This window comes from Schistocerca nitens, chromosome 4 (genome assembly GCF_023898315.1).
Source record: "Schistocerca nitens isolate TAMUIC-IGC-003100 chromosome 4, iqSchNite1.1, whole genome shotgun sequence".
NCBI lineage: Eukaryota > Metazoa > Arthropoda > Insecta > Orthoptera > Acrididae > Schistocerca > Schistocerca nitens.
In genome coordinates, this window is record NC_064617.1 from 382913938 (window position 1) to 382936698 (window position 22761).

Here is a 22761-nt window from a genome sequence, read left to right on the forward strand (position 1 = left end):
GCAGAGATGCTGAATTGCAGATAGGTACAACAAAAAGACTATTACAAAATAAGCTTTCAGCCAACAAGGCCTTTGTCAAAAATAGACAACATACACACATGTACAAATTCACACAAATGCAACTCACACACACATGCCACAGTCTCTGGCAGCTGGAGCCAGACTGCGAGCAGTGGGCTTATGGGGGAGGCAACTCAGTGGGGATAAGGAGGAGGCTGGGGCAGAGAGGGGGAGGAATAGCAGTGCAGGGGTGGGGGACAGTAAAGTGCTGCTGGGAAGCATGCAGGGACAAGATGGAGAGAGGGTAGGGCAGCTAGGTGCAATCGGGAGAGTGTGGGAGTAGCGGAAAAGGAGAGAAGTAAAAAGAATGAGTGCTTTGAGGGAACAGAGGGCTGTGTAGTGCTGGAATGGAACAGTAAAGTGACTAGATGGTTGAGGACAATGACTAACAAAGGTTGAAGCCAGGAGGGTTACAGGAATGTAGGATATTTTGCCGGGAGAGTTCCCTTCTGTGCAGTTCAGAAAATCTGGTGTTGGTGGTAAGGATCCATGTGGCACAGGCTGTGAAGCAGTCACTGAAGTGAAGAATGTTGTGTTGAATTGCGTGTTCAGCAACAGGGTAGCCCAGTTGTTTCTTGGCCCCAGTTTGTTGGTGGCTTTTCATGTGGACAGACAGCTTGTTGGTTGTCATGCCCATGCAGAGTGCAGCACAGTGGTTGCAGCTCAACTTGTTGAACACATGCCTAGTTTCACAGGTAGACCTGCCTTTGATGGGATAGGTGATGTTTGTGACTGGACTGGAGTAGGTGGTGATGTGAGGATGTGTGGGACAGGTCTTGCATCTAGGTCTATTACACAAATTTGAGCAAGGAGTTGGGAGCAGGGGTTGTGTAGTGATGGGCAAGGATATTGCATGAGTTCGATGGACAGAGGAAACCACTGTGTGTGTGTGTGGGGGGGGGGGGGGGGGTGGGTAAGGATAGTGGGCAGGACAGTTCTCATTTCAGGAAACACTGTGCAGTGGTTGAAACCCTGGCGAGAATGTAATTCAGATGCTGCAGTCCTGGGTGGTACTGAGTTACAAGGGAAATACTCCTCTGTGGCCGGACAGTGGGACTTTGGGAGGTGGTAGGTGACTGAAAAGATAAGGCATGGGAGATTTGTTTTTGTACAAGGTTGGGAGGGTAATTACGGTCTGTAAAGACCTCAATGAGACACTCAGTATATTTTGGAAGGGGCTGCTCTTCACTGCAGATGCAACAGCCACAGGTTGCTAGGCTGTATGAAAGGGTCTTCTTGGTATGGAGCGGGTGATAGCTGTCCTCTCTCCTTCACCAGAAAGAAGTGGATTACTAAATGAATTAGGATACCTGCCGACCTCTATACTAGCACCAATCCAGCATATCATTTATGTGTTCATTTCATGAGTTTCTAAATAGAAGCGAGTTACTCATTTAGATTTGTCTTTGTGTTTGTGTGGTTTAATTGTAAATTTCTTGCTTGTTTGTGCAGTGTAGTTTTCCATGACCTTCAGTATGTACATGGACAGGAATGCTGCATTTGGATGCAAGTTGAATTGGCGACCATTTGTGGTGCTGGCCTCAGTCACACATCTTGAAGTTGTAGCCAGAGGGATCACTATGGGGTGCCAGACTTATCCCGTGCATCCCTCAATTGGTCCACTACTGTGGTCAGCCAGGCTACTGCCTGCATTAACACTGACCCCGCATCTGTGACCGAGTGAAGGATCACTTCAAGATGTGAGAGACAGTGAAAGACTCTCCAGAGGATGGATCAACAGGCCTCCTGGTTTGTCTAACAATCAGGTTTCAGATGCTATATATGGCTATTAAAGATCCTGAGCCAGATGCAGTTGCTTGGCCTGTTACAGAGGAATCCTCTCAGCCTTCAAGATCTGGGCATTCATAGAGGGTGGCATTACTGGTATTTTGGAGCTCCATTGTTAGGTACGCAATGGGGCACTGTAGGGATATGGCTGCTGAGGAGGGAACTAGTCCAGTGTGCACTCTGTGTGTATACCATGGGGTTGGGGGAAGTCATCTCAGACATGCAACGGGTCCTTCTGGATTCCATGAGGAGCACAGAGTGCAGCCAACTGCTGATAGTGGCTGATGTCCGTACTAATGATGTGTGTCACTTTGGGTTGGAAAAGATTCCCTCTGGTGTCCTGCAGCTATCTGACGTAGTAAGACAGCCAGTCCTGCTTGTAAGATGAAGCACAGCTCACTATCTGTAGTATCATTGACCAGACTGACTGTGGACAGAGCTCAGTGGAGCATCTGAATCAGAGACTCAAACAGTTCCATGACTATAAGTTGCAGATTCCTTGACTTGTGCCATAGGATAGCCAGGTATTGGTTTCCACACACACAGGAGATGGCTACGTGGATAATGAGTGATGTGGGAAATAGGTTTGGGTGGCTTTTTTTAGGACAGATGCTTGCAGAAGATTAAAAAGAGAGATTCAGTCTCAAAGGGTTTGGTTAATACACAAGACAAGGGTACACCTAGGAAACATTGGTATTATAGTTGTAAATTGTTGTAGCTGTGTTGGAAAAAAATCAGAGATCCAAATTCTTATAGAAAGTACTGATGCAGAAATCATTATACATACTGAAAGCTGGAGATAAGTTCAGCCAAAGCTTTTACCAAGGACTTGATGATGTTGAGAAACAGTAGATTAAATTCAGTTGATGGTGGCATGTTTCTTGTTGTTAAAAGTAGTTTATCTTGTAGTGAAATTGAAGTAGACAGCTATTGTGAGTTGGTATGAGTGGAGATTATCCTTGACAACTGGAATAAATTAATAATTGGTTCCTTTTACTGACTTTCTGACACAGATGATGTAGCTGCTGAAAGCTTCAAGGAAAATTTTAGTGTCATCTCAAACAGGTGCCCAACTCATACAATATTAGTTGGGTGATGACTTCAATTAGCCTTCAATATTTTGGTGAAAATACATGTTTAAAGTCAGTGGTAGGCATTAAACCTCATTCAGAATCATACTAAATACAAAATTAATTGAGCAATTAGTTCAGAAGACCGTTCAACCTATATATACCTGTGATAAAATGCTTGACCTCTTAGCGACAGATAATCTTGAGAAAATAGGAAGAATCATGATGTAATAGGGTTTAGTGACCACAAGATCATTGTAGTGAGACTGAATATTGCAACATCCAGATCCACCAAAAGTAAATTAAAAAAATATATTCAAAACAGCAGGTAAAAATTCACTTGATGCCTTACTAAGAGACAATCTCCATTCCTTCAAAACTAACTACATAAGTGTAGACCGGTTGTAGTGTAGTATTGACAGAAGTTGAGACATTTGTACCAAAACAAGTCACTACCCTGTTGGAGAAGCAATGAAGAAAGCATGCCAGATTTAAAAGAATGCAAAATCTCCAAGACTGGTGGTGCTTTACAGAATCTTGAAAGTTAGTGCAGCTCTCAATGCAATATGCTTTTAATAGTCTTCAGAACAAAACTCTGCCTCAAAATCTGGTAGAAAATCCAAAGAGATGCTGGTCATATGTAAAGTACACCAGAGGCAAGACATAATCAATACCTTCACCTCATGATAGCAATAGTAATGTTACCAATGACAGTGCCGAAAAGTGGTTAATAAATACAGTTTTCCAAAATTCCTCCACCAAAGACAATGAAGTAAGTTTAATGCAATTTTGTCATATGATGACATGGTTGGAGACTGTGGCTGTGAAATGTCACATAAGTCACATCCCAATGCAAATCTATAATGCAACCATCTGTGTGGCATGCTTACAATTATCTATTATTTAGATTTTTGGACAATTAATCAATAAAAAATGCACCATGTTCTAATGAAAGTTGTCTGACAATGAATGGTAATGATTCGAAACCGGTAATGGTACCTTTTGAATAAAGGAGCTTAAGATGAGGTAAGTGTTTCAGAATTTGAATCAAGAACAGCTATCAATATGAGTAATTGAAGTAATAACCCTCTGTGTTCAAAGCAACTTAAGTCACTTAACCCTTTGCTCTCCGTAATGCAGACACAGGGTGTCTCCATGCACTGTTATTTAAATTGCCGCCACCCGGGCAGCGAGCGTGCCACAGAAAGTCGCATGAGTCTCTTTGTGGAAACAGTGAGGCCACTGACCAACAATTAGGTTATATATTAAAACAAAATGTGCACTTCCGTTCAAATACATTTACATAAGTATTACAATACAAAACTTTTCATTGTGTGATATTTTTTGGAACTCTTCAGGGTGGACTGTTTTCATTGCCATTTAATTTGAATTGTTTACCAATAAATCACTGTAATCATCAAAATCATTGTTACTTTTGTTTTCACTTAGACTTTCTTCTAGAACCTCTACAATCTGTTCCTTGGAAAGGACTGTGTATGAAGAACTAGCCATTTCACGTCTGTTAACTTGAACCTAATAATTACAACTTTTCTCTCGACGCAACTGCTATAGTTAGACACTGAGATAACACAGGCTTCCCAAGATGTCAGTACCAAGCAGCACTGATGCCTTCTATAGTCAGATTCGAGAATGGAGAATGTGAGACTACAAAAAATTGTCAGCAAGGCTTTACATTGAAGTGGAAAACAAATTTCACAATGTCAAGCACTACTCGCCACTCGAGCAGAAAGAGTTAATAAGGGCAAGTCTTCTGGTCCAGATGTCATACCAATTAGGTTCTTTTCAGAGTATTTTGGTGTAATATCTCCATACTTAGCAGCCATATACAACCACTTGCTTGGCAAAAGTTCTGTACCTAAGGGTTGGAAAGTTGTACTGGTCACACCAATACACAAAAAAGGAACTAGAAGTAATCTGCTCAATTACAGGTCCATGTCAGTCATGTTGATTTTTGGAACATTTTCTGTGTTTGTACATTATGAATTACCCCAACAAAAATTATCTAGTGACACATCAGCATGGATTCAGAAAATCTAGTTCTTGTGAAACAAAACTGGCTCTTTATTCACAAGAAGCAATAAGTGCTATCAACAGTGTGTCTCAAATTGAGTTCTTATTTCTGTGTTCCCAGAAGGCTTTTGACACCGTTCCTCACAAGTGGCTTCTAAACAATTTGTGTGCCTGTGAAGGATTGTCTCAATTGTGCGACTTGATTTGTGATATCCTGTCAGAAAAGTCACAATTCATAGTAATTAATGGAAAGTCACCAAGTAAAATAGAAGTGATATCTGCTGTTCTACTCTATATAACCAATTTAGGAAACAATCTGTGCAGTCCTCTTTGATTTTTTTGCAGATGATGCTGTCATTACCATTTTGGAAAGCTATCAGGAGATCAAAATGAATCTGCAAAATGATTTAGGCAAGATATCCATATGGCAGAAAAAGTGGCAATTAACTCTATACAAAAAAGTGTGATTACCTGTATATCAACCTGTCAGGCAGCAATATCAAGGTTGATGTTATTTGTTTCACAGAGCACTGGTGCAAAAATCAAAATACGTCATTCTTCAGCTTTTGAAATTACACAATTGGTAACAGTTTCTGCAGATCTAATAGCAGGATGGGGTCAAGGGGAGGGGCTGTCTAATACTTGTTAAGGAGGCCACAGTAATCTGCACATGCAACAAAACTGACCACGTAAATATCAAGAAACTTCTGGAACATTATGCTGTAGGTATCATGCAGCCTATTGTAATAATAGTCTGTATTTTCCATTCTTCTGTTGGCACCATATCCCAGTTTTTAAACAGGCTTGAAAGTGTCATCTATTTTCACAAAGCGAAGGTAAGGGATTTTAATGTAAATTTTAGTGACATTTCATGTACAGTGAGTGATGTCATTAACTTCATAGTAACTTTCAATATCCAAAATGTACTAAAGAATCCAAAGTATTAAAGAATCCAAGTAGAATAACATGTAATTCAAGCAGTTGTATGGATGCCATATTCCTGGACCCAGAATCTCTCCCATTTATTAATGTCCTGAACTGATCCAATGGACTCTCAGAACATTAGGGTATCTTGTTATGGCTTAGTTTAGGACAAATAGAACACAAATAATCACTTACTTTCATCTACAGAAGACATATAAGAAATCCTAACAATATCAGCGCATTTAAAAATCTACTTCAATCTCAGTCTTGGGATGTTATTTACAAGGAAGATAATGTAGATAAGAAAACTTCACTATTCCTTGACATAGTGGGTCATAATTTCAATGTGCCCTTTCAAGTAAAACAAAATCAAAGTACAACATTCAGCCAAGAAAACTGATAATGGGTGGATCACAAAGGGCATAAGAATGTCACGTAAGACAAAGAGGTCACACTTTGTGCAATGTATGAAAACAGATGATCCAAATTTCCACAGTTATTTCAGATTTCACAAGAAGGTCCTTTGTAAATTAATATATAAAGCAAAACAAATAGCAAATAAAGCCTACATAAATGGGTCTAACAAAAAATGTAAAGCCACGTGGGATATTGGCAGAAAAATTTACAAACTGATGTCAAACAGAAAACTACAGAATCCCTTCAGTATAATGACCAACAAATAACAGACACCAAACACATCTGTGATGAATTCAGTAAACACTTTTCTGGAATTGCTAGGTATCATTCAGTTTATCACTCTCCACCAACATCTTTCCCTCAAAAGTATAAAAGATCTGACAGTCACTTTTTATAATATCTGGAACTTTGGAGGAGGTTCTCCCAGTTATTAGGAGCATGAAAAATTCCGTCACATAGCCTTGATGGTGTATCTAGCTGTGTAATCAAACAGGTTGCTGATGAAAACTGCTCAATGGGTACAAGCATTTTCCCTCAACCACTGAAAACTTCCAAGATAGATCCATTATACAAGAAAGGGGAAAGGCATATGTGTCCAAAATAATAGAAAAAATTGTATATACTTGAGTAATGACCTTTCTTGATAATAACTCCGTCCTAATAGCACAACAGTTCGACCTTCATAAAAATAAATCCATCCATGAGGCTCCCTTTTCATTTACTGATCAGATAATACTGCATTTAATGAAAAACACTACGCATTTGGACTTGTCATTGATTTGGCAAAGACATTTGATCTGATCAATCGCACACTGCTCCTATGTGAACTAGATGCTTACAGTATAAGAGGAGTCTCCAATGAATGATTTCAGTCATATTTGTCAGACATAGGGCAGCTGGTAGATATAACAACACATTATGGAAGAACAAGCTGTTCAGTTACAGTACCAGTCAAATCAGGAGTTCCACAGGGCTCAATCTTTGGCCCCTCCTCTTTCTTCTCATTATTTATGACCTTTCAGAACACCTACCCTCAACAACACCTGTGTTATTCACTGATGATACAAACCTCCTCTCTTGTAACATTTCTTCATAGCAGATGAGAGCCCATTTTGTTTACAACTGTGAAAGGCTCGTATAGTGGCTCTATGAAAACAACCTCTCACTTATAGAAAAAACAGCTCATATGACTTTCTGTCCATCAAAGATCCATTCAACACATGTAGCATCATTAGAGAAGAAAGTTATCAAACTGTTCAATGAGAGAAAATTCCTTGGGGTCTAGCTGGACAACACACTACAATGTTCTACCTGCAGAGATAAACTTCTGTGTAAACTGATGCTTTGCCTTTAGAATTCTCAGTCAAAGGTGTGACTTGACTACCATTACAACCATGTAATTTGCACTAGTAACCTCAGTCATCTCAAATAATGTTCCATTCTGGAGGTTAATACCAAGCAAACATTTGTTATGCAAAACAAATTGTCAAGAACATGATTTGAGTACCACCACATAAACCTACCAAGCAGTCTTTAAAGAACTGGGAATATTACTTGTCCCTTGTATATACACCTCAGAGACATTTCATTTGTAAATAAAAATCTTCACCTCTCTAAAACAAATAATGACATTTATGATTGTCACAGCTGTGGCGATCGTAATATTCATCTGACAAATCAGAGGCTGAGTAAATGCCATAACAGTGTGAGGTATGAGAGCAGCATACTCTATAATGAATTACCTTGCTCAGTCAAAAATAATAAAAAGTCTTTCAGGAAGAATGTTACAAACATAATGCTCCAGCATTGTTTTTCTTCTGTCGCTGAATTTAGGGAGACTAACCTGTGTCACCTGTAACTTTAATTCTGTCCAAAATGTATTAAATACGTAAGCGAAGTTGGTTAAATAATAGCAATTCTCAGGCTGACTTTGTACTTTAAAATAGAGATTGCTGCTTAGAAAGTATTGTAATGTGAATGTATGTATATACTGTCCTTTAAAAGGCATGTATATTTAGAAATCTATGTAAAAAAAGGTTTATGCTCCTTCAGCTGTGTATTGCTATAAGTTGTATTCCATATCATGAGGATGATTTTATGGATAAATAAACAAGGCATCTGTTAAATTTTGGTTACATGATAAATCATACAAATTCAAAGGCTGTCTGCACAACTAAATACCTAGAGATCATGTGGATAATGTAGGGGAAGATGAACCAAAAACTGTGTTTCATTGGTAGAACACTTAGAGGGTGCAACTAATCTAAATACACTGCTTACACTACTTCCTCTGTCCTCTTCTGGAGTACCGATGCACAGTGTGGGTCCTTACCAGATAGGTGTGACAGATGAGATCGAAAAAGTTCAAAGAAAGGCAGTTCATTTTGTATTGTTGTGAAATAGGCAAGAGGGTGTCGTGGGTATGATACGTGAGTTGGGGTGACGGACAAGTCATTTTTAATTAAGACAAGATCACCACTCTTCTCCTCTGAACGCAAAAGTATTTTGTTATATCCACCTATGAAGGGAAAAATGATGGTAATGATAAAATAAGAGAATTCAGAGCTCCCACAGAGAGATTTATGTTTATTTTTCTGTGTGAATTGCAGTAACCACATAGATGTATGTTCAATGGTATACTTCCTACAGTAGAGGATGAAGTATGAAATGTTACAAGGCAAGAAAGAGCAAAAACTCAACAGGCCTAAATAATATCCCTGTGTGTGTGTTTGTGTTTGTCAAAAGAATACATAAACAGACTCAAAGCCACATTAACAGAAAGCCTTAATGAATCTTTCACAACTGGTTGCTTCCATACCTGTCTGAAGCATGCAAAAATATTCTGACTGTTTTTTGCGAGTTCGTACTCCAGATCATAGTGTACATAAAAAAGAAATAAAAAAAATTAATACAAACTGCAACCATGGCACAGGGTCAGGCCACTGACTTCATCAGCACAGGAAAAAAGTAGGAGAAACAAAACAGTGCATTATATCAATGTGTAAAAGAGTATAATAAATTTAGACAGGAAATTTAAGAAATAAATAACATCCACTCTTTCCGAAAAAAACTCATAAAGTGTACTTGCAAGAACACTGGCACTATACCACAAGTGAGTATTTTATTAAAAATATATGGAACTATGTAGATCACATAGGTATTGAGATGGGTTCATAATACAAAGGTTTATAGTGGGTTGTATGTAAAGAACCAGTAGTGACAATAGTGGCTCTCTTCTGCAGTATTAAGGTGTCATGCACACAAATAGGGCCGCTCCACAAAATAGTACCATATGATATACTTCAGAAAAATGAAACCTAGGATGTTGTAATACATATTTCAAGCAGTACATAAGTTGCCATAACACGTAAATTATTTTAAACAGATTATTACTAATATATTCTACGCGTTGACTCAGAGACAATTTACTATCTAAATATACCCCCAAAAACTTAGTGTAAATTGGGTCATCTAAGGGAAGCTTGCGTTTTAGAGTAAAAATCATCTACTGAATTTTGTTTCCACTCACCAAGAATCCACTAAACTAATAAGATGCTTGAGTGCTTATCCTTTCAACATAGGTACCAAGGCTACTGAGGTCATTACTACTATGAAGAGAAGTTGTGTTGTCTGCATCTAGTATTGTAGGCTACTAGAGCTAATAAATGAGGGCAGGTCATTAATCTACTAGTAACCTGTAAGAACTGTCAACCATCTATAAATTACCAGTATAATAGTTACACATCTTAGAACATCCAGATTTTTAAAAAAAAATATCCATTACCCTGCTTCATTTGATCATGTTGTATTCATTATATTTTAAATCGATATTGTGATAATAATCTTTGCAAGATTATTTGGCAGTACTATTATGATTGAACAGTTTGGTGCTAGTGTGCTTTGGTTGTAGCTCAATATGGTACAAAAACTTAAAATCTTTATGTAATCTTTAAAGCATCTATCACTTACCATTGAATTATCAAAATGTATTGTTTATCTCATATTATGTAAGATTTTCAGTTTTTCTTAAATATCTATTAATTTGTTGGTTAGCTTAGGTTTTTTCACCTTACACAGTAATAATTTTGTTATAAGTCTTTATTTACATGCCCTAAATCTAAATTAATTAGTTTCTGATGAGATACAGAGGATTAATAATTAATAAATTACCAGCAGTTCAAGTATTGATTCCAAATTTTATTGCACTTGCAGTCCATGTCAGCTGACAGTTTCTGAAAACCAAAATTCCTTGAAGTTATATGGAGGAGATGACTGCAGTGCATTTGAGCCTCTGCTGAATCATACAACAAAGCCCCCAACAGATTTCTATACTCTTGCTGACATACACAGCAATGGGTCCAGCATGCGGGGAGAGTCAGTGAACCTACTTGCTGTTGTTCGTGATGTAAGTTATAACTTGCTTCTAAAGTTTTTCAGTTAAATATATTCAATTATTGATTTTGCTTCAATTACCTTTAGTAAAATGTTTGCATAGTCATCAGTTTCCAACACGAATAGAAAATGAGAGAGAAAATATCTGTCAAGTGATATATGTCAGACACAGTAGACAATGAATCATAAAGACAGGCTCTTGAGAGATGAATGAGATGTAAATTAGTAAAGACTGCAGTCATTTGAAATTTTCTGTCAGTTGTGTAAACTATCATATGAAAGAGAGTGGAAATTATATAGACAATATATGAATGTGAAGACAGCAGAAGAGTGAATGTATAGACAGCAAGGAAATAAATCGTGGTACAAAGTCCAAGACAGTACAGTAACCATGTAAATTATAGTACTAGAAGTAATAGTTGTAAAGCCATTTTAGACTAAATAATGAAAGGGACAGGAGAGCAGGGAGTAAACAACAAGAAGCATGGGGGAATTAGAAGGCAGAAGAAAAAGGAAGACAAGAATTATTATATCTGTTTGCACCACTCAACTTTACCTAAGCTCTTTGATTGTAGCCCAGGATGAGCATAAGTAGATACATGACACAGGAAGCCTGTAATAGTGGAATTATGATGGGATAAATCACAAACAGGTTCAAGAACATTCCAGGACAATCCAAACTATAACACAAGTTAAATACTGGCTTAATACAAACCTACTGAAAAGAAGGCCTGGCAGGAAGATAGTCGGTAGCATAGATCAGAATGCTGTCTCACCGTGAAGATAGGCGTAGTATTCAACAGTAAACATAGCAGTTATTGCTAATGAAACTTGTCATGCAATGACTGCAGTCACATGCTAGTGGTGCACTAGTTGGTCAACTGAGTGCCGTCAGCTCTTGCATCTTGCAATCCACCAAGTATACTAAATCACTCCCACCAGTAACTGGTCCACAAGCAAAGGCTCCTTTGTGGAGCTTGTAAGGGTTTGCCAGATTTGACTTTACTTAGTATCATCAAAGGTGATGTTCAAGGCTGGTATGGGTCCACTGCAGAAAATACCAGAGAGCTGGATGTGTCAGTAAGAGCTGTCCATGTCCATTAGAGCCCATAATTGTTTATGTTATCACTCCTCATGGATGGGAGGCCTGTGCAAAAAAAGTGTTGACAGATAGTTGGGTCATTAGTGGCTATAGAAATTGTGCTATGTAGTAGTTGGAAAAGGGATTGCATGCCAAGGAGATTGTTTGTAGTCATCATGTTCTGATAGTTGCAGCCCTGGGCCATTATGTTGGCATATGCAGGTCTTTGACTGTGGTGGAGAACATCTGATGTCCTTGGTAGGTGATGACTGTTTCTGGTATCCATTCTGACATGAATCCAAATGTCCATACATGGACCTATAATCCAGCATCGAAAAGCTGTCACTTGGCTTGTGGTACTGGATGCTGAAGGTGCAGGAGATACTGCATTAAGTGGTGAAAGCAGCTGTGTAAGATATGGACTGGTCTACATTATCAGTAGTCAGTATAATTTGCTAGGAAGCTTGTCTAAGTCTTTTAAGTGCCTTTATAATTTGTGGCTTGAAGGTCCTCCCTTATCTCTAAAGCCTGGATTTGTGTGCTGGTGAAACTGACTGATTATGAGGTGCTGAATGCTGTTCCCATGAAAGATGCATACTGACAGGAGGTAAACTGAAAATCTTTATCAGAAATGTTCATAGTTGGTGCACCATTAATACAAGAATTGCCATTGCCTTGATGTCTGCCAGTGTTGTGACGGATGGCATGCTGGCCAGATGTGGAACATTGAATAAAGCATCCGCACCAGGAGTCCAAGGGCCAGTGTAACTCATATATATGGGCTCCCAAGGGTGCTGTTGGATTGGCCAAAGCAAGTAGTAGTGGGATGACAAAGACCAGTTTTCTACACAGACTGTACATTCACAGACTGTCTTGTTGATCTACACATTGGTGCTGGGCCAGTTAACATGACACTGGACTATACACTGTGCTGTGTGCTGTAACATGCCTCAACACAACAGATGAAGAAGCTACAGAAATAGCAGGCAGAGGGCCTCCAGAAAGTCCACCCTACAGTCAAGTTATTCCATGACCTGCAGGAAGATGCTGTGCAGCACTTTAGGACAGTGGAAAAGTGTATCAAATCTGTATTGTGAAGAACAGGCATCCATGGGCAGCTGAACTGGCCATGAGGATCCATCTAAGGGCTGGGTTCTTGGTAGTGATAGCAGCTACATCTCTTGATGTGACTGTAGAATCAACCTGTGAATGCTGTAAATGTTGCTTTAGCTGGAAGCAGAGTGCCTCTTTCACATTAAATTCAACAACTCCCCTCATTAGAAGGGACAATAAGGTACAGCATAAAGATAAGAAGCTACTTATATGTAGCGTACAACATGCACTGAAGTTCTTGCTTGAGGCAGAACGTATTACAGAGGAAATACGGAAATCATTCTCAGACACAGGGAAGGAAAACTGAAGAGAATTGATGTAATATATTAAGACAAAATGGATAAAATTGTTTTGATTAAAGATGAGGAAATAATTGAAAGTGACAAAGCAAATAATATTAGAGACTATGACCTGATCTTACAGGAAGAGGTGTCTATCTGCACACATGAAGACAGCCTCAAAGAGCACCTACCACAAACAGACAAAAAGAAGAAAGCGTGATACCATTCTCTGCGATGTGAAATTTACGGCCATGGTTGCTACAAAACTGCACCTCAGTTGGATGTGGCAAATGATCTAACAGAAAATTATGTGACAGCTGAGTTCTGACGGTCAGTTTATGGAACAAATGTTACAATAGGATGTTAGTAAGTTGGAAAATGTGAAATTATTTGTGAGTGGACATACAAGTGCTTTATTAAGGCATGTGAACTGAAATAATAAGTTTCCTCACCAAAGTTGCAACACTGAGCTTTAAAAGATGCTAACCAGTTTATTTCAGACAAATTCCATTTCTTAGCCTCTATTCAGGGGTGAAATGTTGTAAAGAATTTGACAATGAACAGCAATGAACAGTTACCAGGGTAGAGGAGAGAAGCATAGAAGGAGAAAGGACTATGCAGTGGGAACATGGAAGAGCATAGAGGCAGGTGGAGGGCAGAGATCAGCAAAGGTTGAAGCCAGGGTTGATTACAGGAATGAAGGATAAGTTACAGAAAGAGTTCCCACCTGTGCAGTTCAGAAAAGCTGGTGTTGGTGGGAAGAATCAAGAGGGGGTTCTTGTTGCAGAATGAATGGCAGCTGTTAAAATGGAGGTATTGATGTTGGTTAGTAGGTTTGATATGGGCGGAGGTACTTGTGGAGGGATTCTTGAGGTGGAGAATGACATTGAGGAAGATGTCTTTTTGGGCTGAGGAGAACTGAGTAAGCAAATGGAGGAGAAGGTGTGAGGTTCTGGAGGTATTTCGATAGGGTGTCCTCAGTTTTGGTCCACAGCTTGAAGATGTTAGCAGTGAATGTGAACCAGGTGATGGGTTTGGGATTCTGGGTGGCTAGAAAGGTTTCCTGTAGATGGCCCATGAAGAGGGTGGTGTAGGATGGTGTCATGTGGGTGCCCATGGCTATACTGTGGTTTTGTTTGTAGGTAATGCTTTCAGATGAGATGTACTTGTGGTTGAGGATGTAGTTGGTCAAGAACTGCTGCACTACCTAATTGCCAAGCATGCCATACAACACATTGTGCTTAATTTTAACAATTACATCATAGCCCGTGCCCTCTGGGTTCTTCCCGCCAACACTAGCTTTTTTAAATTGTGCAGTTAGGAACTCTATCTGCAATGTATCCTTTGTTTCCATAATCATCTTGGCCTCAACCTTCATTAGTTCCTGTCTTCCAGTTGTCCCTATGCTCTTCATTGCTCCCACTCCAGCCTCATACACGCTTTATGCCACTCAGTGCAGCTGCCTAGTCCTTTCTCTTCCACTGCTCCCTCCCCCCTCTGCCCTCCCCGTCCTCTCGCCCCTCAACACAGCCAACTGATGATGCATCTAGCAGCCCACATCTCTACACACTCCCCCTCCAAACCTACTCTGTAATTCCTTCCCCTTCTTATTTCTTTTATGCTAACCACTATCCACAACAGCCATGATCACTGCTCACTGCAGTTGGGCCCAGCACTCTGTGTGAGGTATGCTTGTATGGATGTGTTTGTGTATTTTTCCAAACATTAAGAAGATATTGTAGTCTATTTAGGTGTCTGCATCTAAATAAAAATTCCAGAATGAACTGTATAGTGAATGGCGGATGGTACCACATTCCACTACTAGTCATTAGCTTTCCTGTTCCACTTGCAAATGGAGAGAGGGGAAAATAACTGTCTATATTCATGCTTATGAGCCCTGATTTTTCTTATCTTGCCTTCTTCATCCTTATGCAAAATGTATGTTGACAGCAGAAGAATTGTTCTGTGGTCAGCTGCAAAAACCTGTTCTCTAAATTTTCTCAGTAGTGTTTCATTCCTCCAGGGATTCCCATTTGAGTTCACAAAGTATGTCTCTAACACTTGTGTATTGATTTAGTCTAACAGCACATTACTGAACTGTTTCAGTGTCTTTCTTCAATCCAGTGGTTGCTAATACAGGAATAATTACCGCCTAAGGGGTACAATGAAATTTTGTGAGGTATAAAAATAAAGGGGTTCAAATGTGTTTCAGTCATAAAACTAAATCATTTTTAAGAGTTCATTACTGTTGTCACTATTTTGCAAGAGTATAATACTGATTATGTAATTTTTTCAAATACTAATGTTAACACATTACCCAATATAGTTGAGGTTACTGCTTGTAAAATGAATGTATGAATGTCTCTGTCACACAGTCCACACACTGCACACATACTTTGTACTTTATACCTTGCATCTACGACAGAAAAGTTGAGACATATAATCATATATACTAATATATCTCCTGAAAAGGCCTCTGAGTTGTAGGTAGTTCTGTCAGTAGACTAGAAGTTGCTTCATTATTCACTTTGCAACAGTAAATGAACCAACTTACAGCACAACACAACAGTAACTATGTAATGAGTACTGCACTGCTGCACAGCCTATTGTTACAGTGTTGTACCTATTCAGTTGCCTTCTGAATAGTATCAGCAGAATAAAAACAGTAATACCCTTAAGCACACATTCAGAGAAATACTGTAGAAAAGTCCATTTTACTATGTAAATGAATTTACTGATTATTGCAAGGAAAACCCAAAAATATGGTAAGAAGTAACAATCATTCAATTCAAAAAACAATATGAATGTATGTATGTAAATTTAAATGTAGGGGAAATAGTTATATACTGTGAAAAAGAACTGAATGTACTGTAAAGTATCATAAATGTATTATACTGTAATTTGTGCTATAAATACACTAAGTTGTAGAAAACTGTTGTTGTAATGGGTGTCCAGGAAGTAAGGACAAATCCAAATTCTGGGGCATTATGTCATACGATGGTTGTCAGCCATGACTTTTTCTTGTTTGTTATCTGCAATCCTCTGCCATTAGTAGCCTGACAGCTTTTGTGTGTTGAGCATTGTTGTATGATGTTTATTTCCATCATGAAGCAGATGACAACTGAACAATGTATTGAAGTGGTAACAATTTATTACAAAAACAGTGAAAGTTCCTTGGCAACCATCCATGAATTGCGTGTGACACTTGGATGTAATGCTATTCCATCCGAATCATCAGTTCAGTAGTTGATCCGGAAGTTTGAGACCGCGGTTTCTGTTTCAAATATTTAAAAAAAGCACGACGACGGCATTCCTTTCGAACACAAGAAAACATGGCTGTCATGTGTGACAATGTGACTGTAAGTCCCAGAATATTGGTATGCCAATAAGCTCAACAATTGAATTTATCACCAAGTTCACTGCATGAAATGCTTTCTAAAGATCTGAAAATGCATGTATACAAGATTCAATTTACTGAACTGATGTCTGCAGCTCATGGAAAGACACATCAACTTGCTCACTGGGTCCTGGCTTGACAAACAGAGAATGAGAACTTAACAAAAAGAATAATTTTCTCAGCTGAGGTGCACTTCCACCTCAGTGGGCACATCAATAAGCAGAACTGCAGAATTTGGGGTAATGAAAATCTGTGAGTGACTTGGAAGATAAAATGCATCCACAACGCATGGCTGTGGGGGTTGGGTTCTGGGCGGGAAGAGTGATCGGCCCATATTTTTTTGGAAATGATGAGGGAGCTGTGAATGATGACCATCACCAAACCATGCTTTCTGATTGGTTTTTACCTCTTGTTGATGAAAATGATGATTTTTTAGTTTCAACAAGATGGTGAGACATGTCACACATCCCATGAAATGATTGCTCTGCTGATTGAAAAGTTTCTCAAAAAATTATCTCCTTGATTGTCAACCACAAATGGCCTACCAATCATGCGATTATACTCCTCACAACTCTTTTTGTGGGTATTTGTGAAATCAAAAGTGAATGTGAACAAACCACAAACAATGCGCCAATTGAAGGATGATATTATAAGGGTTATTAATGGCATCCCACCAGATGTTTGTGAACTTGTCATTGAGAACTTCAACGAATGCATTGGTCATTGCCACTCGGCCTCGGATGGTCAAGTGGAGAATATAATTTTTCATACATAAATGGGAGAAGTTACTTAATGTGTTTATTTAAAAAATAAATAAAAAAAATAAATTACATTTTCAATAAATTTAGCACTTTAATATTTGTCCCTACTTCCCGGACACTCTCTATAACCGAAATGTGAAGGCCTATATGTAATTATACAACACGTATCAACTGAAATGCACCAAACGACTAAACAAATAAATAAATAAATATTATTGTTATTGGTGACAGTGGCAGACACAAAACATTGGCAACTTTAAGTCTTCCTGTTTCTGCCATATCAGAAGTAGGGAATCCTGCAAACAAATGATATATAAACAATATAATGCACACATTAGTTGATTTTGAACTGGGTGAAAGGTGCGGGTGTAGCAAGTGTCACTAGGAAAAGGAGTGGTACAGAGTAAGCACATTTTTTAATGAGCATCTATCCTCAATGCAGATAGTCAGCTTTCTTTTGTGAGAAGCAGCTGCAGGAAGTACTCATGATTCGCTGGGAATTACATCATCGGTATGTAAAAAGAAGGTTGTTAGAAAGAAGCAGTACCAATTTTCTCATTAATTTATGGTATAATAAAATGCTTACAAAAACTAAATATTATTTATCTTTTGTCATTTAAAAACTATAAGTATTCTAAGAAAATTCTTTTCATTCGAAAGTTTAGCTAGGCACAAAGCGGAGGGGCGGAGGGAGATAATAACTAACATCTGATTGCACTCGGACTAATGGTCTCAGAAAGGTTGGGAAGCACTGCTTTAATCCATCCTGCTGGGAGTCCCAAATACTTGAGCAGTACTCATGAATGGATTGCAACAAGTGTTCTATACATGATATCCTCTGTAAATGACCTACATTTCCCTAAAACTCTTCCGATAAACCAAAGTTGACCATTCGCTTTCGCTACCGCTGTCTTTATCTTCTTGTTCCATTTTATATCACTTTTGCAATGTCATGTCTAGGTATTTAATCAATGTCACTTTGTCAAACAGCACACCACTAATACTGTAATCAAACATAATGGGGTTATTTTTCCTACTCATCTGCACTGACTTATGTTTTTCTCTATTCAGAGCAAGCTGTCATTCATCACAGAAAATAGAAATTCTGTCTGACTAATCCTGTACCCTTCTACAGCCAGTTGAAGACAATGGTTTCCTGTATACAGTTGCAGATTGCTGCTCACCCTGTCTGCCAGATCATTTAGGCATATAAAGAAAGAGAGCAGTGTTATCTCACTTCTTGGGGCACTCCTGACAGCACTGTTTGAAGTGTATCAGGCATTTGTAATGGTCAATTTGTGTACATCTTACGTTAGTAGCCGATTATAAACTTTACCTTTTGGAACTTGGAAGCAGTTGCAGAAGTTCTGTGGCCCAGGTATCTTGACTTGATACTCCTTTTCCTCCATTGCAATGCCTTTGTCAGTCTGGAAAGTTACTTAAGATACTAACTATTGCTGAATGATTTTGGACTCTTCTTGTTTGAGGTGGTTTCTTATGTATGTCTGGATACGTGTTGGATCAGATTTCAGTTTGGTGATATTGTTATAGGAGATGAAATCTTAGTTTTTTTGTATATATTGTTCTTTGTTGATAAGTACTGTGCTGTTCCCTTTATCAGCCCTTGTGCTAGGATGTTGTTAGATTGTAGTTTTTCTTTTAATTTTTTAGTGGTGTTGTTTTCTGTTTGAAGTTTACTGTTTTGCTCTTTCTTTGACATGGAGACTATGTTGTTTATTTCTTTCTTCACTAGTTGTTGTGTTAGCCCGATATTTATAGTGTTATTTTCTTGTTTCTCTTCCTCTGTCAGGATGCTTTCTGTTTCTACTAACAGATTTTTTTCTATTCGGGTGGAATTTGTGCTTGTGGGTGTGTTATACTTTGTCATGCTTTTCTTCCTGGTTATTTTTATTTGTGAGTGTTCTGATTTATTGTTTGTGTTTGTTCTGTGGACATTGCAGTGTTCTTGCTGTGATGTGTTCAATTTTTTGTATTATGTTGATCATCACTGTTGGGTTCTTAATAAATGCTAATAACTCAAGATGTACATCATATAACACTCTATTAAGCATGGATTTCTTGGTATAAAGTGAGTTCATTTCATTCTTTAACCAAGAAATTTTTGCAAAAGATTTCATTATTTGTGCTACCAAAGAGTTGTTTCTGACCTTTACATTAATGTATCTCAGAATTACATTATTTATTTTGCAAATCTTATTGAATCTAGTGTGTTGGATGATCTTAAGGAGTTTGAGATGGTTTTTCTTGAAACTGTTGTATAACTTAATGGGAAATGCCTGATATGGCTGTATTATCGCCATTTTTTTTCTCTTTTCTGACATTCCTTAGTTGCTTTATAATTCATGGAGCTATGTTTCATCCATCCAACTAAATGAAAAGCAGTTTGTTTGTTGCCATAAGCATTTCACTTCTTCTATTTTTGAAGCATATTCAGTGGCCCATTATACACGTTTCTTTTATTTGTATAATAACAGTATTACATAGTAGTTACAATATGTTACTATGTTACATTTTGTTGCGTTCTTCTCTTATTTTTCAGATTAGAATCAACCTTTGTAGCACAAATTTCATGAGGTGAAATTATTTTCAGTGTTACTTGCGATTTCAAATGCTGTTAGCCCATTTGTGTGGACCTGGAGATGTGTTCATTAATCCCCATGCTCCAGCTGGCCAATTTCTGGGGGGTATTCTTTAACCCACATTTGGTACAACACATCACTTCTATCACTTGCACTTTTCATTTTGTGATCAACATGTGTGTGTTTACAGTGAGTAGTGTTGCCAACTGTCGCTGTGTATTTGTCTTTCGTTTTGTTGATGTTGTGTGTGTGGTTTAATATTTTTCCTTTGTTTGTGTGTGTGTGTGTGTGTGTGTGTGTGTGAGTGTGTTTGTGTGCGTATTTTGTTATGTATAATGATATCAAAGTGTTGTTCTTTGTGAGAGCATGTGTGATTATTTAAAATGGACATTTATGTGTGTGTGTGTGTGTGTGTGTGTGTGTGTGTGTGAGAGAGAGAGAGAGAGAGAGAGAGAGAGAGAGATAGGAGAGCAGAAGATTCATTAATTATTTATTCTGGTTGTATTTCAGATGTTTGTTATTGTTTTAATGGCTAAGATGATCAGAGAATTATTGCTTATGTGGATTTAGTCATTAGGTACTGTATTTTTTGTTGCAAGGGCTCTTTGTATGTGAAAGTTTTCTTGTAATGTCAGAAACTTTTTTTGTGATTGTTCCCTCTAATAATTGTCATGTCTTGTTCCATGTTGGGTGGTTCATGTCCATGTTTTATCAGGTGTTCGGCAAAGGCAGAATGGCTATTTTCATACTTCCAGCTTCTTAATAGTTCTTTATATGTAGTTATACAGTTCCTACCTGTCATCCCCAAATATACTGATTCACATTCTTGACACTCTAACTGCTATATAACTGCCCCTCGGTATTTATCAGGTTTGTCTGCTGTCTATAAATGTGAGTGGAGTGTGTTTCTTGTTCTGTAAACAACGTGCTTCTTTAATATATTTTCTATCCTGTGTGTTGCTTTGTGTTTATATGCTACATTTCTTGGATATAACAATAAAGAAAAACAACAATAAACACACATTTGACATCTTCAGAAAGCCAACAGCCACAGATACAGTTATACATGGTTCATCCAACCACTTGCAAAATCAAAAATTAGTGGCCCTATGACACACGTTACACATACTAAATAATATCCCACTCAGAAAAGAAAACTATAAAAAAGAATTACAAACAATACAACTCATAGCTACAAACAATGGTTACAACAACCACATAGTACAAAAACTCAACCAAAAATTAAAACAATTAAAGGAAAATGAAAACAAGCAGAGAACACAAACACCAAAGAGACCAACAGACACTACAGCACACACAGAAATGCATAGCAGTAAGACTAATGACCCTACTACCAGAAAAAAATGGTACACTTTAACATACAAACACAAAGCAAGATACAGGATAGCAAATGTATTAAAGAAACAGGGATTACACATTGCTTGCAGAACAAGAAACACACTCCAGTCACATTTACAAACAACAGACAAACCTGACAAATACCTAGGAGTAGGTATATACCAGTTGTAGTACTAATAATGTGAATCAGTATATCTGGGGATGGCAGGCAGGAACTTCAGAACTACGTATAAAGACCATATAAAAAGCTGGAAGTATGAAAATAGCCATTCTACCTTCACTGAATCATCCAGCATGGAACAAGATGTAGTTATTAGAGTGAATAATCACAACAAAAAGCTCCTGACATTACAAGAAAACTTTCACATACAAAGATCCCTTGCAATGAAAAAGACATACCTAATGACCAAATCCATATAAGCAATAACTCTCTGATCATGTTAGCCACTAAAACAGTTACAAACAGAGATCTGAAACATAACCACCATAAATAATTAATGAATCTTCCTATTTTCCTCTCCCCCATCAACCCCCCCCCCCCCCCCACACACACACACACACAACACAAACAAATATCCATTAAAAATGAAAAATATCAACAACAACACATGAGAGGTGAACACTCAGTGACAGTTGGCAACCCTACACAGGGTAAACAGGCACATGTTGATCACAAATGAAAAGTTCAAGTGATGGAAGTGACGTGTTGTAACAAATGTGAGTGAAAGAATGCTGGAAATAGGACAGGTGGATCATGGGGCTAATGAACACATCTCCAGGACCACACACACTGGCTAACAGCACTGGAAATTTAAGTAACACTGAACAGTAATTTCACCTCATGAAAATTGTGCTACAATAGTTGATTCTAATCTTAAAAACAAGGGAAGAACATGACAAAATGTAACACAGTAACATATTGTAACTAGTACATAACACAGTTGTTACACGTATAAAAAGAAACATGTATTACAGGCCACTGAAGATGCTTCACAAATAAAATAAGCGAAACACACATGGCAATGAACAAACTGCCATTCATTTAGTTGCATCGACAAAAGCAACTAAGAAATAATGGAAAATAGAAAAACTGAAAATCACAACTCTTTGTTGCTCCTTACCTGTTACCTGTTACTTGTTTCCCCTGTGCCTTATGTGGACAATAGAGCTCAGGCACACATGTCCTCATTATTTCACTTAGCAGAATATTGAACTTCAAGGAACTGGACTATCCAGCTAAATTCTTCTGCCTTACTATCTTGAAGTAAGCCTTAGAATAACAATAGCACCCTACCATCATGAGACTGTCAAACACACTGCTTAATGCAGAAAAATACTTCCAATATAATCCTAAACTGACATGGTAATAATGTCCCCTTATTTCCTTTTGCTCCCATTATGATACAGGTCCCCCTTCGAAAGGGTCCACCTAACAACTTTGTATTGAGGTGCATTATCTTGTACATGATGGGAGTATCTATCTACCC

The 22761-nt window shown here is 38.1% G+C and overlaps 1 protein-coding gene across 1 annotated transcript in view; it reads left to right on the top strand.

Moving 5' to 3' along the window:
- Positions 1-22761, top strand: part of LOC126251950 (meiosis-specific with OB domain-containing protein) — a 282267-nt gene that overhangs the window by 45854 nt on the left and 213652 nt on the right. Inside the window, exon 5 of the mRNA XM_049952714.1 lies at positions 10503-10695. Coding sequence (XP_049808671.1) covers positions 10503-10695 — 193 coding nt within the window. The remainder of the gene's footprint in view (positions 1-10502; positions 10696-22761) is intronic.